This window comes from Kalmanozyma brasiliensis, assembly GCF_000497045.1.
Source record: "Kalmanozyma brasiliensis GHG001 unplaced genomic scaffold PSEUBRA_SCAF12, whole genome shotgun sequence".
NCBI classification, from domain to species: Eukaryota; Fungi; Basidiomycota; class Ustilaginomycetes; order Ustilaginales; genus Kalmanozyma; species Kalmanozyma brasiliensis.
The window spans coordinates 38,518-54,747 of record NW_015961951.1 but is presented as its reverse complement, the minus strand read 5'-3'; the positions used below and the strand labels follow the sequence as shown (position 1 = coordinate 54,747).

Genomic DNA, 16,230 nt, shown 5'->3' with positions numbered 1-16,230 from the left:
GTACAAAGTGAGAAACGGACAACTACGAACGGGAAGCCAGAAAGCTGCAGCCTGGCGAGAGCGAGGTGAGAGATGACGCGCTACTGCTTCTTCAGAGCAGGATCGGTGATGGCGAGCACGCGTACCTCGACAGACCAGCGAGGTTCGGCATCCTTGGGCGTCGTGGGATCTTCGAAAGCCGTATGAGGCGTCCTGGTCTCGTCCACCGAGTCGTAGCACTTGAGCAGGATGGCTTCGCTAGCATCGAGTCCACTCTTGTAGTACCATCGATGATCCGGGTTGCTGTAGATCGACAGGGTCTGCCCTGTCCACGTCGGATAGCGCAACTCGGTCTCGATCCAGTCCTTGGGCTTGCCATTCTCGCCTCTAGAGACGGTGCGGCTGTCGGCAAAGGCCAGAGGCATGTCCCAAGCGTTCCCCCGAAGCACCCTCCACAGGTTGATCAGCTGAGCATGAAGCTCGCCTTTCTTGACCTTCTCGAGCGTCTCCTTGCCAAGGTGCTTCTCGATCCGGTTTTCGCCCGCAAGCCGAGATTGATCCGAGTGTGCCATGCCGACGGGCTTGCGGGTTTCAGGTGTTTCCGGTAGATCCTCCTCCTCTCTCGGGCGTCGTTTGCGAACCGTGTGGTCGAAGATGAAGGTTGACGTGACGCCGAGCTTGTCCTTGAACAGGCGGTCCACGTCCTCGTAGTACACCGACTTGAGCCACTCATCATCTTCCCACTCTCGGTTCCCCCAGGCCTTGGCGGTGTCTGGCAAGCCGAAACCCTCGACGATCTCGAAGCCAGCATTGCTGACATTGAAACCGGCACGCTCGCGATCGGCAGGGCTGGTGCCACGCAGATCAGTGATCTCGATGGTTGGCGTGTCGAAGACGTGGTTGTTGAGCTTGCCGTCGGCAGGCTGGTACAGGGCTGTGAACGGCTTCTCGACGGTGCGCGACATGTAGTTGATCTTGGCCGGCACCTTGCGCGCTCCGGGAACCTGAAGGGTCACCGGGTCCGAGGTCTTGACCTGCGTTGCTGTGGATGTAGATGTCATTGCGGAGGACTCGATAGTAGCTGTTGGTGCTGAGGATGGACGTGTCAGCGGGAAGGGTAGCTCGCTTGGCTGCAGGGTTATATACCTTTGTTGAGCCTGAGGTGGAGCTTAGTTATGGTGCGCGCAAGAGTCTCACTCGACGGCCGACAGACAGCTCGAGAGCGGCAATACGCTGCACACATCCGCGGGAAGGACATCACGGCATCGGCATGCAAACTCGCGAGTGTGCTCGCACTTAAGCGCAGTCAGTGTCTTGTGAGGGAACCGGCTATGCAGGCGCTAAAGCTCGAATTGCGCCATCACCGTGACGTCGTACAAGCCTCGCTGAGGGCTCGAGACGCCGGGAGATGGCTCGCCGCCTAATCTCCGCGATCTGAAGAGAGTCTAACAGTTGTCACTTTTGCGAGCGCCGATTGCTGCTATGTTGGACCCTGAAATCGGGCTGCGGATTTTTTCTCCACCTTTTGGAGCACGGACGTTGTTGATCTTCTCTTGCTTCTTCCACATCAGCCGGCCAAGATGCAGCGCAGCAATCCGCTGCGAGACCCTTTCGCCAACGAAGATGATCTGACCGGTCCATCAGCACGACCGACACGGCTACCGGGGTCGAACGAGGTAGCAGGTGCAAGCGCTGGCTCGGCCGTTGCTCCTCGCTCTCTCGGTCTCTCGCTGGGCCTGCCTCGAAGTCGCATGGGCGCCAGGCGTTGCCAGTCGGACGATCCAGCTAGCAGCGCCGGCGACTCACGAAGAGCAGACGAGGCCGTCCGTAACACCGACTCGGATGCGCTTCTCTCGCGTCTTTCGGCGCTCAAACTTGGCTACTTGCCTGCGGAACCCTTCACGCAAGAGTTTGCCACCTCGTCAGCATCGAATGGCGGAGAAGCAGCAGGTCAACACGGCTGCCCGAGATCACATCAGCCAGAAGCCCCTGCGAGGAGGTCTCCGCTCATCAACATTGGCACCTATCTGCGGTGCACTGCTATTGATGCCGAAGTGGAAAGCTTCCTGACGCAAGGAGAAGGGCAAAAGCAGATCATCTCGATAGGGGCTGGAAGCGATAGCCGCTACTGGAGAATCATGGTGAGTGTGGCAAGACACTGTTGCGGCTCAAGCCGAGTGAAGCGCCAGGAACACTGACACCTTGGACTTGTGTCGTCTCCGCCCCACTGCGCAGTCAAATCCAGACCTCTCGAAGCACCTGCATCACTACGCCGAGATTGACTTTGCGGAGAACACGAATCACAAGCTCACTCGCATCTCGAAGAGCTCCATATTGCGATCGTCTCTGGACCCAGATTCTAGCGTCCATGGCGGCTCGCTTACGAATCTGTCCGAGCAAGGCCAACAAAGAGAACCACATCAGGGCTCGAAACGGTTCGACGTGCTTCGCTCTTCCAAATACTCGTTGCTCGCTGCAGATCTTCGCTCTCTCCACCCAGACACTGTCGCAGCGGATCGCATCGACGTTGAGCACCTGCTTGGCCCAGATAGCACTGGGCTGCAGTCGGAACTCCCGACGCTAATCCTCTTTGAATGTGTGCTTGCTTACATTGCCCCGGAGGAAGCAGACCTGCTGATTCAGCTGCTGGGCCAGCGGTACGCTGATATTAGTGCGGTCAGCTACGACATTGCGCTTGCTGGCGATGACAACACAAGAGCAGCTCCGTCAGCCGTATCACCCTCCATACCGCCATCGCGGTTTGGCAGAGTCATGCTGCAAAATCTCGAGGTAAGTCTTGCTGCCACTCATCGGTGCCTTTGACAGGCTCATCGGCGTCCGGCGTCGTTACTCACCCGACCTTGTTCCGTACCGTCGCCATCCGTGTCACCAGATGCGAAAACTCTCACTGCCGGGAGCAAAAGCATACCCAACAATCAACGCGCAGAGCCAACGGTTCGCGCAAGCATGGTCTTCGGCATCCAGTGGCCAAGCGGCACCGGTCGAGACATCTGGCAGAAGCCTATTCTCGATCTGGTCGTCCCTGGATGCTGGTCAAAAGTCCAGGTATGTGTCGCTCGTTCTTGTGGTTTCCGCCATGGCCTGGATGTTGACCCGAGGTAACCTTGCTTTGCTCATGACAGGCTCTCGAGACTCGAAGGACTCGACGAAGTGGAAGAGATCGACATGCTTCTCAAGCACTACTGTATCGTCCGAGCCAGGCGAATGCCTCGATGAGCGTCCTTCTCTGTCAATCACGGAAGCTGCTTCGAACAATGACGACGCTCACCTTGACGCACACCCGACTCGCTGGTTACACGGCCGAGAGAGTAAAGAGCATACTTTCCGTGGGTCGGCACGGCCGCATTGATGCAACACGACGCTAGCGGGGAGCATGGGGACAATGCGGTCGTGTTCGCGTGGCCAACGATTCCGATACCAAATCCGTCGGCAATCTGCTGCGATGCGAGCGGAGTGTGTGTGTGCGACACACTTTCGGCTCTCCGTCCAATCAACCACATTAAACAGCAAATCGGATGGTGGTGTTCCGAGAATCTGGTTCGATTGGAAATCGACGCGATTCGAATCGTTCCACCTGCGCTTCCGTCGCTGAACGCATGCACGTCCTGGATCTCTCATTGTCCTATTGTCGTGCGCTCGCAGCCGATCCGGTCAACTCGAACAATGCGCACCATTGTGCTCTGCCTCGAGACGCGGCAACGGAACAAGCTGATCGCAACACGAGGCAGGGGACTGGCAGCTCGGATCTTGAGTCTCGCTCATTTCTGCCTCCAACTCCATTAGTGAAGTGCATGGGGCTCAAGTGGAATGCTGCAGCATGAACCACTCTGCATGCTGTTCCAATGCCGCGACCCACAAAGTGGTCGACCAGGCTGCTCTCCGACCGCGAGATTTAGCCTCCAATCCGCATTGTTTCGGCACCGGCAGCTTGAAAACGCCGACAATGGGCAAAGCGCTCGGCTCCAGAGAAAAGACAGAGATGGGCTGCCGATTTTTCATGCTCCGATCCTCCATCCTCGGAGCCTTTTCGCGACCTGATAACGAACGATCGAAGGACGGGGCATGTTCGAGACCAGCGCGTGCTGTATCACGAGCCCTCTCACTGCATAGGCTGTCAGATCCACGCCTCGCTGCCGATCCCCTGAGGCGTGTCGATAAACTCTGAATCAGGTTGACCGGCCGGTTCTGTCACGACGATCGCAGCCGAAGGTTTCATGCGTGCCACGCTTTCTGGGTCGCGTCAGGCCTCTTGCCGAGGCTGCATTTTGGATCGCTCTTCTTTCGAACTCCGTTTGTTTCTCGGAACCTTGGCTTCATCGCAGCTGATGCCAAGATGCTTAGCACGTTGGTATCACGGATGGGCAAGTCATTGCTGGTGACACACGGCAGGCCAAGCTCGTCTGACCTCGACACGGGACGCATCCTTCGATCGAATCCACGTTCACGAGCCTACTTTTGGCGGCAGCAGGGCGTGCCGCACTAGACCGAGCTCGGGCCGTGGCAACACTAGCTTGACTCGCTTAGGGCTGCGGAACTGCAGCGTGGCATCTTGTGCATGCATGTGCTGCTACAGTACGCCAAGCCGCACCGTTGCTGCACATGACCACTTCCTCCGCCCTTTTGCCTTCGACCATCAACAAAGCGCCAGCAGCTGTTTGCTGCCGCAGATGCACGCCGATGTGGGGAGGAGAGAGAGAGAGGGTGGCAGTCTGCCCGACCATCACATTGAACGACTGTCTCATCGTCGCATCATTGTTTACGATGGTACCGCGATTCTCAATAGGAAAGCATCGCCTATTGTCATGCCGTGCACAGCGAGGGACAATGTCACAAGTTGGCTCCGATCGGTAGCCATGCCGCACGCCTCCACGTATGCCGAGACGCCCACCTCGCTACGCCCCACCAAGGAAGATCGACGTGGCAAGCGAGGAGCGTGGCAATTTCAGCGTATGCAAGGCTGCGGAACGCAGCGGCTCCGAACATCCCTGCAGACGGTGAAAGCAGCGACTCGCTTACAGCGAGATACTGCGGTTTATCGTAGCAGGCTGCTGATGGGCTTGGGCGACTGGTGCATCTGGGAGGCTGGCTCTCTGGGCGCCGTCGCTTTGGTCCCGTCCTGATCCCGCAACGGAGGGCGTGACACCCGACCCAGATAGATTGCAGCATTGCGGTAGGGCAGCCGCTCAAAGCGATCGGATTTCTCGGCCAGAAAAGGGAGGTTTTTTGACACGAAGTGCCGCGGCATGCCGGCGCTGCGTGCTGCCGTCCTCTCCCCGTGTTGACGATGGTTGATCAACGTGCTGATTGCCACGTCGACGACACGAGTTGGGACACGATGATCTGGAACTTGACTACCCACGATAGCTCGCGTGGCGTCAGTCTCACCCCAGAAAGGATTAGTCCTTCGCTTAGAAGGTACGTACGACTCTAAGTGGCCACCAAATTGAGATGCAGTCACTGAACTCCGATCGACATGCCTGCTTCTGGCGAGAGTTGAATAGAGTCGACCCACTCGGTTGCATTGCATAGGCTGAACGGAGCCACTGTTACCGTCAAGCAGCCAACAAGCCGCAATTTATGCAACTGGCACCTCGTGTGCCGAGTCGCCGTCCGATCCGTCGGGATAGCATGCTAGCGAGGTTGCATGCACCATGGGCCATCGACACGCGACGATCGAAGCATTCCGGAAATCTCTAGCAACCATCCTTTTCGACGCCACTGTCCGGACTGGAAGGAGGAGCTGCAAGAGATACAGTAGTCGATGGCTTGGTCGTCGCGGCACCGGCGTGTCGGAACAGGCCCTGTTCGGTCGAGCGGTGCGGCATGCGAAAAAGCGGTTAAGGAACAGCAGCAGCTGATTTGGGTCGGGCTTCCAACTTTGCGACTTTTTCCGATTGGTTCCGTCGGGGTTTCACGCCTTTTTTGGCCCCCCTCCTTTCATGCTTGGCCCGCTTCTGCGACGCTATCTATGCGAGCCCGTCTGGAAGCTTGGTACTAGTGGGACAATCTCGAGGCTCGCTTCGCTTCTTTTGCACAGGAGAGGCTTGGAAAGCACAAGCTCGCTTGCCGATCCCGACGCTGTCCGCACGAGCCAGCTGATACCGACCCACGCTCGAACCCACGCTCTCATCAACTACAAGACCGGACCGGACCGCAGCTATCCCGGACTTTTGGCGAGGTGTAGAGCAACATCGTCGATGCCATCGTATCCTGCTTGCGCACCATCTTAATCATGCAGAAGACCTTGACTCCGACTAGAGCGCATGAATTTGCAAATGGACGACAGGCAGCCGTTTTTACGATGATGCAAGCCACCAGTTCATCATCTTGGGAAAGGATCAGGGAGGAAGACCCAGGCCGCTGCATGCCAAGGTAGCGGGAAGCACACCTTGTTTGTCGCTGCCCGACGGATGACACCGGCAATCTCAATACTAGAGCAGATTCAGCTCTGCATCGGAGTTCTCCGTCGAGGCAGCAGCCTGTCGGCGATGCAAAAGGGCAAGTCCGTCGGGCTGCATCCGCTGCATGCTCGATGCAAATATCCAGAGCAGAGGCGTGACAACGTCCGCGTGCGCATCCGAGCGAGCCTTGCTCGAAGATGTGCGTCTCCTTCCGTTCTTGTGAGGAGCATCTCAGCCGAGACCTCATCCAGATCGCATCGTCAAGATGGCAAAGTCCTCGTCCACCTCGTCACAAGTGAGCTTGCAGTGCAGCCATCGCTTCTTGGGGCTCCGACAGCAGTCTTGTTGATTGAGCCACGTCTTCCTGTAGGAAGCTCAGCAAATGCTCAAACCGGATCCAATCATCTCAGATCAGATGCACAGGTGGGTGAGCATGTGGCAGTCGGTGTGGGTTTGGTCGGTTTCGAACGTCGGTCCGGCTGGCGTCCGTTTCTAGCTCGCTGCCCGCGGGCAGAGACCAGACTGGAAAAGAAATTTAAGGTTTTTTCTCCCTTTCCTGCAATGTGATGCTTTATGGGCCATCGGTTTCGGGTTGGAGTTCCGACTGGGCGGACTGAGCACCTTTGTGCGGTGCAGGGCTGCCGATAAAATGTCTCGGCTGAGTTTCGTGCTTTTCTGCTGTTTTTATGCGGGCAGTCCGGCAAGGATCTTCTTGAATTTAAATTCCCTAAAGAAAAAAAGGTTGGCTCTGCGCTGCTCTGCTACTCTTGTTGACGATATATGAGAACCTCACTTCATGCCGCAAAGGTGGCTCGTTGAGCCGCGGCATGGACGGACTTGCGCAGGGGCAAAGCCTTGTTGATCTGGCTTTCCGACCCTCTGCAACAGGTCGATATCAAACAATCCAAGACAAAAGCCAAGCCTCACCTTGCTTGTTCCCTGCTGCTCGCTTACCGGGATTTTTGTTTTATAAAAATATATTTAACGTCATATGGGATCTTGCTTCGCTCCTCTGCGCTTGAACCCGTCGCTTGACGAACCGCTCTTTGTGTCTCCGCCTGTCTCGCTCCGCTGCTCGCTGTTCATCGGCATCGTTCGTCCATTTGTCGCTGTCGTAGTGCCTCGTGCCAGAACCCAGAAACACCGAGACCCGAACAGCAGCATTTGCTGCTGCCACTGCTGCCACGGGTGCCGTTGCCGTTTCCGTTAGGTGTCAACAATTAGGCTCTTTCTTGTCGAGATCTCGGTCTCACCTGTTGATCCGCGATTGTCTTGCACTTGCCTCGTGCCGCCGTGCTGGGTGGGTGTGTTGTTCGCCCAGCCTCTCGTTCTGGTCCAATGCGCATGCCGCGAATCTGCACAGACGCCCGTGCATGATTGCCTGCCTAGATCCCGAACACTGTCCTTGCGCCGGCTGGGCGGCCGCGTCGGTGCGATTCGCTTTCTTGTCCGGATGTCCGTTGTCGCGAGCAGCAGATCGCATCCAGGTGTGATCGCTTGGATCGCTCGAATGCCACGAGTCCAGCCAGCTGCTTCCATGCGCCGTGATTGTGTGTGAGGACGCCGGGTGGGTTGAGTTGGCTTCCAAACCAATTTGGGTTGCTTCTGATCTCACGTTGCTTTCCGACTTTCATCGTCCGACCCGTCTCTCTTTCCCTTTCCCCCCTCTCTTCCTCCCTGTCTCAAGCCCGTAGGTCGCGACGGAGGCCACGGATAGAGTGCCGTGTGGCCTGCTTTGCTCGCACCATCTTCGACTCGGTCCGACTGCTTCCTTCTCTCTCCGTGCCTGCCTGGATGGTCTCAAACTTTGACTCCAGATCTCCATACACGAGTGCCGCTGCTGTTGCTGCTTTCGTCTTCGCTTCGCTCCTTGTTCCTTGCGGCTTGCTTCATGACCATCATCTTTGATCTCCTTGACAGCAACAACGACATTAACCCTGTAGATACGCACTCGACTTTCCTCCGCACCCGTCTTGCTCTCCAACAGATCTGCAGTCGCTCCAGCCAGCCTCGCATCTTGCGTTGCAGCTCCCACCAACACGCCATACCTGCCGACGCACCGCAGCTTAGGCACGGCCTCGATCGACTTTGAATCCACACCTTTGCTCACTCGCTTTCTGGCTCAGCTCTTATCATCTCTCGACAAGTCGCTGCGGCCCGCCCCTCTCGGTTCTTAGCCTTTGTCGTCTCTCGCTTCTCAAGCTCAGCCTTCAAGGGCATTCCACCCGGAATTGCTCCGAAGGCGCTGTTGGAAAGTCAAGAGCTGAGCAAGCGCAACATAAATCGGAACGCACCCAAGCCGTGGGAACCGTGTCGATTCTCACCTGGTCATCCCGAACACATCACACGCACTCGGACATCCGCTGGTCGGCTGCTCGATCACAATCACATCACAAATCTCCTCTGCGACGAGTCACTCGATTGATTTGACCGCCTTTGTTGCTGCGCAGCGGAATAATTCCATCCCTGGACCTCGCAACATCACTCGCTGCCATCCTATGCGCTAGCGAGCCTTCTCGATTGGCTCGTCTCGTCTCGTCCCTTCCCTTGTCCATCAAAGGGCTCCTGGCGCAACATCCCAATTCGATCATCCATCGCTCAGCATGCACCCACATCGGCCCGACCGCGCCGCTTTCCCCGACCAAAGCACATCGGATCAGCGACAGATCGATATGAGGAACTCACGCATCGGCGACACCGACCATCGCTTGCCCCCAAGACAAGCCTCGTCGGGTCTGCCGCAGGCGCGAATGGAGGCTGGATTGGGATACGCGTCTGCTCCTGGTGCTGATGCCGATGCTCAGCCATATCATCATTCCAAGCCACCGCCTCATGCTGCTTCATCTTCCCACGCTCATCGTTCCCACGACTATCGATCTTGGTCACCAGACCGATCCAACCGAGAACCTGCCCGACCTTCGCATCTGCAGTCTCATCTCGATCGACCTCACTACGACAACTATCCACCGGCAAACAACATTGATCCGCGTCATCGTGGTCAGTACTTGGATCAACGATCTCCTCGCGATCTCTCTCGCCCTGTCCATGCGTCGCCTTACCCCACTGCCTCATTCGATGCTCAGCGTCGACAGCAGCCGTATCAGGACCACATTGGTCACCAACAACCGGCTGCTCATGCCTTTCGTGGTCATCCATATCCTGATCACGCCTTGCCTCATTCCTATCAAGACCCTCGCTCCGGAGCTCAAGTGCGTCCCAATCTGCCTTCTCCTCGAGACGCGCATCGATCCGTCGAACGCATCCCACCCATGGGTGCATTTACTAGTCGCGACGCCTACCCTTCTGATCAGTTCGGTCATGCTCGCTATCCGCCCGTCGCTTCAGCCCACGACGCTCGCCCATGGCCAGAGATGCGTCGCTACTCGGACGGCCCTTCTCGTCCATCTACCTCCACCTCGTCCGACCCCGCCTTCCCGGCGAATAAGTCGACCCTCCCTTCGCGAAAGCGAAAGAAGCAGTTCAAGTACATGCTTGAGCTCGAAGCCGCCGACGCATCCAAACCGGCCAACGACGATGCGGAGAAAGACGAGCTGGATGCAGACGGCATGGACACAATCGACACCGCTGGTGGTATCGACAGTGTCCCTCAGCGCAAAGAGAGCAGGAAAAAGGTCAAGAAGGCCTGCATCTTTTGCAAGCGCAGTCACATGCCGTGCGAAGAGGCGCGACCGTGCAAGCGCTGCGTCAAGCGTGGCATCTCGCATCTGTGTAAGGATGCTGAACCTGCATCCGCCTCTGGCAACGCATCTTCTAAGGCAAAGAGCGAAGAGACGCGCCAGGCTGCACGCGCAAAGCAACGCAAGGGCTCCAAAGACGCGTTGCGCACCAACACCGACCAAGCCCTCGACAACGAATCCGGATCCGACTCGGAGAGCCTAGCCTCTTCCTCGGCCGCCTCGTCTTTCCACCGTCGAAGCTACGACATGAACGTGATGCCCGGTGCGGCGGCGCGCGATCCGGACTACCGACCGACGATGCCCGTGTCGATGCTCTGCTCGCCTGCTGGGGCCGAGTTGGCGCGTCGTCCCGCCAAACGTGCTGCTTCGCCCGGCGTCTCGCAAAAGGAGCAGGAGGACGCGTGGAATCGCACCATGGACCCGTCGACGCAGACCAAGATGAAGCAGATGCTCGAGGCGGGCAACGCGGCGCGCGATCTGAGCGATGTCTTTGGCGAAATCCCCACATCGCTGCTCATGACACCTGCGCAGGCCAGCCTTCCTCGGGGACAGTCGATCCTGCGACCTGCATCGGCCGAATTGACCAGCTCGCCTCCGCGTAATGACGGAAGCGAGCGCGAACAGCGACTCAAACGCTCCCTCTCCATGACTCTTACCACTACCCCGCACGAGGTCGACGAAGCCGGTTTCAAACTCCCTCGTCGACCCCGCCACCTACTGCAGGAAGAAGCAGCCACCACCTCGGAACTGCGCGGTGGCCCTCCGACTTACTCCTACACCTACGGTTACGCCAAACTCGCGCGGTGGATGCACACGCGTTTCTCACGCGAGAGCTGCGAGCAGGTCGACCAAGCTCTCTCGGTGATCCGACCCAAACTCATGGCGCTCTCCCGCAGCCTACCGGAAGCCGAGCTGATCGGAGTGGAAGACAGCTTCTACCAGCTGCTCGAGTTTTACACGGCCAATGTGATGGAGACGATTCCGATCCCGATGATCCTGGCGAGACGAACGGGCGAGATCTACGCGGCCAACTCGCACGCGTGCAATCTGATGCAGTTGCCGCCGTCGATCTTTGAAGGAGGGCAGATTTGCCACTACCAGCTGGTTTCTGAGAAGGACGCGGTCAACATGTGGGGAAAGTACGCCAAGGAGGCAAGGGGCGAATTGGATAGCGCCCCGAGCCAGACGGTCATGCTGGAGGTCGATCGGAGTTTGTTGTTGTTCGACAAGCCGGGTTTTGATCCGTGCACGGGCGAGTTGTTGGGTGACGGGAGTGGGAGGTGCGAGGATGGAAGTGCTGCGGTGATCAGAAGGAAGGTCATTGTGACGTTCGAGGCCAAGATGAGCAAGCACGGATTGCCGTTCATGGTGACCGGGTTTATTGTTCCTATTCCGGAGGAGGATTGAGGGGCGACCCGGTTCGGTGTTGGGTCGAGGGAAGAGTGACGAGATTCACCTTGCCGATCTCGAAAGACGATTGATGTCGACACGGCGACACAGCTCTAAAACGAGCCTTTGAGTTCAATAGACAGACTGCTTGACGGACGCCAGCGGCCTCGTGCAAAGCACCTAGATTCATATAGACACTACTACACCACACTACTGCTCCCTCTAATCTCGTTGTATCCATAGCAATCACATGCGCCCTGCTGCTCGGTGTACAGCTCTATCTTACAAGTGTTCTCTCTAATCGCATCTTTTGCACCCCGCTCCGGCTCTGTTTTGTGACTCTCGATGCGTCGCTGTGTGTCTGAATGCTCTCGATGAGCAGCCTGTGTGCATGTCTCATCCTGAGCCTCAACTTCCGCATTGGAGACGAGCGAGGAAGGGTGCGGTCGACGGATCTCCACAGCTGCGCAATTTTGACGCTCTGGCTGGCGCTCACAACATCCGTAGGCTGCATTCGCTTCCAGACATGACCTCGTTAAGCTGTCAACCCACACCCTCTCAAGCAATCTAGTGCCACCCGGATCACGCGTCGAACGATCGTTGCAAAAGGGGTTCGTATACTGCGTGCGTTGCGTGGGGGGTCGTAGTCAGTGTGTATCTATACTTGGGCAACGAACGCCGCCGGAGCGCCAGCGAGCATCCGTACCACCTCAACAATCTGCGGAATGGCGGCGAGCACCAACAGAATTCCGCCGAACAGCACGAAACTCAGACTGGCGACGGCCATGCAGCGCGGTTTGCTGATGAGGCTGCTGGCGCCGATGGCGCCGGCGGTGCTGCCCATGGCGATGCCTATGGTGAGGTAGTCCTCGTTTGTCCGCCTGCTCTTGCTGGTCGAACTGCTTGCTTTGTCGGCGTTGTCGGATGTGACGTCGTTGTCAGAGTCGGAATCGTCGCCGTCTTGGGTTGGGTCAAGTCGGAGCAGTCGGAAAAAGGGATCCTTAACAATACTGATCAAGATCCCCGTAATCACCACCAGCACGACGGTGATGCTCTCGTCGGCGCCAATGGTGAGGCTCAACTCTATGGCAAGAGGAGTGGACATGAATCGACTTGCAAAGGCCAGCGCGCGTTCGGGAGCAATGCCGATGGCCGCTGCGACGGTGGGCCAGAGGAAGAGGCTGAGCATGGCGCAGGGGGTGAGGATGACGAACATGGACGCAAAGTGGCGTCGGAGGTCGGCGCGGTACCGATACATCGGGATGGCGAGCGAGACGATTCCCGCGTCGAGGGTGCTGAACAACACATCGCCCGCACCGATCACCGGCCCAGTGTAACCCGAAAGACTCCACAGGACGGTGTACTTGGCGTCGACGGAGTAGGACAACAGCGTCTGACGCAAGGACCATCCGCGTGCTGCTCCAAGCCCCCACAGGATAAACACGGTGAGCAGGGAGGTGGTGAGGATTGGATGCGCAAATCGCCGAATGCGGGGCGGGACGATCGAGATCGAGAAGAGGAAGGTGAGGATGTTGATCGCCAGAAAGAGCGGGAGGGAGATGTGGAGCAGGTAGAAGACGGGGAGGCCGACGATGAGGGTGACGAGGGTCACGAGCCACGGGAGGGATGCCCAGATGTGGGTGATTAGGCGGTCGATAGCGTCTGTTTCCGGTTCCGTGTCCGACGAGGAAGGGTCGATGGGACTGGTGATCTGTACAACGGTGTCGTCCTTCGCTGTTTCGGCGGAAGTGATGCCGGTAGAAGTGGGGTGCGATTCAAGGTCGTTGACCGTCACCTCGCTCGACTTGCTCGGTCGACCGTCGTCGAGCGCGGCCTTCTCGGAGACCAGAACGGGACTCGCGGCTCGGGTGGGCATGACCAACGTCGCCGGCCCACTTTCGATGTCTGCCAACGCCTTTTCGTCCGTCGTCTTGGGATCCACCTCTACCGCAGACCCGCGTCGAGCAGCCACCTCCTGTCTCGCCTGGAAAATGTATTCGTCAAACGCGGGTGTTGTCTCACCCGCCACCACGAATCTCCCCGCCGCCCGTGCATCTGTCGCGCTCTGCGGTCGTCGTGCCGACTCGTTGCGCAGCGCACTTCCCGGTCGGACCAGCCTGCCCTTGGCACCTTTTGTATCGTTGCCGCTGCTCGGTCTCGCCCGAACACGCGTAGGCGACAGCGTGGCGCTCCTCGAGTTCCCTTGCAGCTGATCCACCCGTCGTCCACGCGGAAAGTAGCCAGAGGTGGAATGCTTCAACCGATGCGTGTGCGGCATGCTGGGCGAGTGCGGGTAGTGTTCCCGAACAGGAGTGTGGGCCAGCGCAAAAGGGTCACCTTGCTGACGTGCCGTTTCGAGCGCCACGTGGTCGAGGTGACGTTGTGCGTCGGTCTGAATTTTGAGCTGAAGTGGCTTGCGAGGGTGGACACGGGGGACGTTGAGTTGTAGGGGAGCAGTGGCGATCGCCGTCATGCCAGAGAGACCCGTAGCGATGCTATTCAGCGCGCTGGGGTGTACTTCTTTGGTAGGGCTCGCGGTGGGAACGGCATTGATGTTGGACATGACAGCGACGAGCGTCGCCACGGATGCTCTGCGTTGCTCCTCCACCTTGCGCTCCTGCTCCAGCTTGGCCTGCTTGCGCTGGTGTAGCCTCGAACGGGCAGTATCCAAGCCCCATCTCATGCCGCGATGTAGCAGCACAGGAAAGACCATCCCCGCCAGTTGACTAGCGGCAAACCACCCAGTCAGCAACCCGATCTCCCGACCACCAATGATCTCCCGCGCAGGAATGAGGATGAAACTCGGGGTGAACATGACGCTCATGTACCGCAAACAGAAGTCACATGGTGCTTCCAACACCCTCAAGAGCCCCTTCAGCCCGCTCTCCCCTCCACGGACCCGTTTGGTCGAGAGAAAATCGAGCAGGAGTAGGGAGAAGAAGAGCAGGAGCATGGCAAGTACGGGGGAGGGGAAGCGGAAAGGTGCGCGGTCCATGGCTTGTTTGATGAGCCAGGTGAGGACGAGGAGGGAGGTGATGCCGAGGGGGACGTGAACCCAGTTGGTGAAGAGGTCAGAGCGACGGGATGGGTCCGAGAGGAGGAGTTTGAGGGCAAGGAGGACGTGTGAGGGAGAGCGGATGGAAGCCACGTAGGGGCGATCTGTGAGACAGGCCTCGCATGCTGAAGAGGTGGTGCTGCTCGTGGAGGGCGTGGAGCTGGGTCGCCGCGATGCAGAGGTAGCTGTAGAGGGGTCGTGCGTATGCGTCATGGCGGTGGATTTGCGATGGGGTGCTATTGGTGGTGCACCGGCTACGGGGGTGGGTAGAGAGGGGGGAGTGCGGGTTATGCTATTTGTAGGGGTGTTGACAGGCGCGGGCGAGGTGCTCTGCGATGTTGCGCTCGCTGGGCTGGTCGAAGAGGCTGAGGCTTGGTTAGAAGGGCTGAGGCCCATGGTCGATGCTGTGTAGATGGAATGCCAGGCTGTTACTGGTGACGCAATGCTGAAGGGTCGAAGAGCTGAATGCAAGAGGGATGCGAGTGTGAATGCTATGAGGAGACGAAATGGTGGGTGAACAAGGGCGATGCTGAATAGATGGATGAATGGGTATATGTACTTGGTGTAGCGAATGCTTATCAGCTGATGGGGCAGCGCACTCCAGCTGAAAGGCCTCAGTCCGACACGGCGTCGATATAAGAAGCCTGCGGGTCGGGACTCCAAAGTGGCTGTCAACGGCTCGTCGAGACATGCATAGGATCAATGACAGGTGCACGTAGCTGGAGCACAGGAGGAGAGTAAGACAACGACGAGCATGCATCTCGCAATCACCGGCATGGCCACTAGCATTGTTCTCGGGCTGTCACGCAAGTCAGAACAGAATCGCACCGAGAGAGACAGTTCTAGACTCGGCATTCTCATACGATGAACAAGATGAAGTTTAGCGAATCGATGCGTACTGAGCACGCTGAGAGTGCGTTTCACGGCGGAGAAGGAAGGCGGCGAGTGCCTGCGGTTAGACTGGAATGCGCATGAAGACGAGAAGCACGTCAAAATGTGCCATTTCTTGGCGTTTGCTAGCCTGGCAATTTGTCGGAACGTAGGGCGCTGTCAAGGGTGTTGATGTGAACGTGCGCCGCTCCACGCATGGTAGTCCTGCATGACGATAAGGCTGCTGGCAAGAGTCAGACACAGCCACCACCATCATGGCTTTCACCCTCGATGTCGCATTGCACTGTATGCACAATGAGTCGATAATGAGGTTCGACAGGCGCACAATGGCTTGGCTGGGGGCCGACCTTGGTATCGATCGCGAACTGGTGTGGTAACTGTGACGGCGTCATGCTTGCTCAGCGCAATGTGAAAGGTGACACAATGGGGCGAGCACACAGCATTATGCAAGACGGCCTTACCGCCAAGAGGAGGCTAGAGCCAACGTGTGAGTTGGCCGCTGGGACGGAGAATATTGAGTTTTCTCGGTTAGGCAGCCTGCGTTTAGTGCGGTCTGGGCAGCGGACAGCCAGGCAGCAGCACAGCGTCAAGGAGTGCCAAGGCAGCCCAACGCGTCTTGCTGCGCCCAAAATGACGTTTTTGTTTGCAGATTTATTTTTAATTTTTTCAAGATAAGATCGAGCAAGATGATGGTGAGGAGCGATAAGACGACGTCAGCATCAGAGCTGGGATGCCAAGACCCTGTGGGCCCCACACGGCGCTATCCTACTGCGCAAGCGTGCCCGCCTTGCAGTAG

At 57.9% G+C, this 16,230-nt stretch overlaps 4 protein-coding genes across 4 annotated transcripts; 2 read left to right on the top strand and 2 right to left on the bottom strand.

Annotated features, from left to right (window-relative positions):
* Positions 1 to 80: 80 nt before the first annotated feature.
* On the bottom strand, positions 81 to 1,040 carry PSEUBRA_001058 (uncharacterized protein; the record flags this gene model as incomplete). The annotated part of the gene is made up of 1 exon (XM_016434342.1): positions 81 to 1,040. The coding sequence occupies one exon, from the start codon at positions 1,038 to 1,040 to the stop codon at positions 81 to 83; it is 960 nt and encodes a 319-aa protein (XP_016294102.1).
* Positions 1,041 to 1,559: 519 nt separating this feature from the next.
* PSEUBRA_001057 (Leucine carboxyl methyltransferase) lies at positions 1,560 to 3,216 on the top strand (the record flags this gene model as incomplete). Its single annotated transcript, XM_059464541.1, has 4 exons — positions 1,560 to 2,120; positions 2,215 to 2,769; positions 2,873 to 3,045; positions 3,123 to 3,216. 4 exons carry the CDS (start codon positions 1,560 to 1,562, stop codon positions 3,214 to 3,216), a joined length of 1,383 nt encoding a protein of 460 aa, XP_059320866.1.
* A 5,788-nt stretch (positions 3,217 to 9,004) lies between these two features.
* Positions 9,005 to 11,506, top strand: PSEUBRA_001056 (Zn(2)-C6 fungal-type DNA-binding domain protein; the record flags this gene model as incomplete). Its single annotated transcript, XM_016434352.2, has 1 exon — positions 9,005 to 11,506. The coding sequence occupies one exon, from the start codon at positions 9,005 to 9,007 to the stop codon at positions 11,504 to 11,506; it is 2,502 nt and encodes an 833-aa protein (XP_016294100.2).
* Positions 11,507 to 12,146: 640 nt separating this feature from the next.
* On the bottom strand, positions 12,147 to 14,939 carry PSEUBRA_001055 (CidB/LrgB family; the record flags this gene model as incomplete). The annotated part of the gene is made up of 1 exon (XM_016434338.2): positions 12,147 to 14,939. The coding sequence occupies one exon, from the start codon at positions 14,937 to 14,939 to the stop codon at positions 12,147 to 12,149; it is 2,793 nt and encodes a 930-aa protein (XP_016294099.2).
* Positions 14,940 to 16,230: the final 1,291 nt, after the last annotated feature.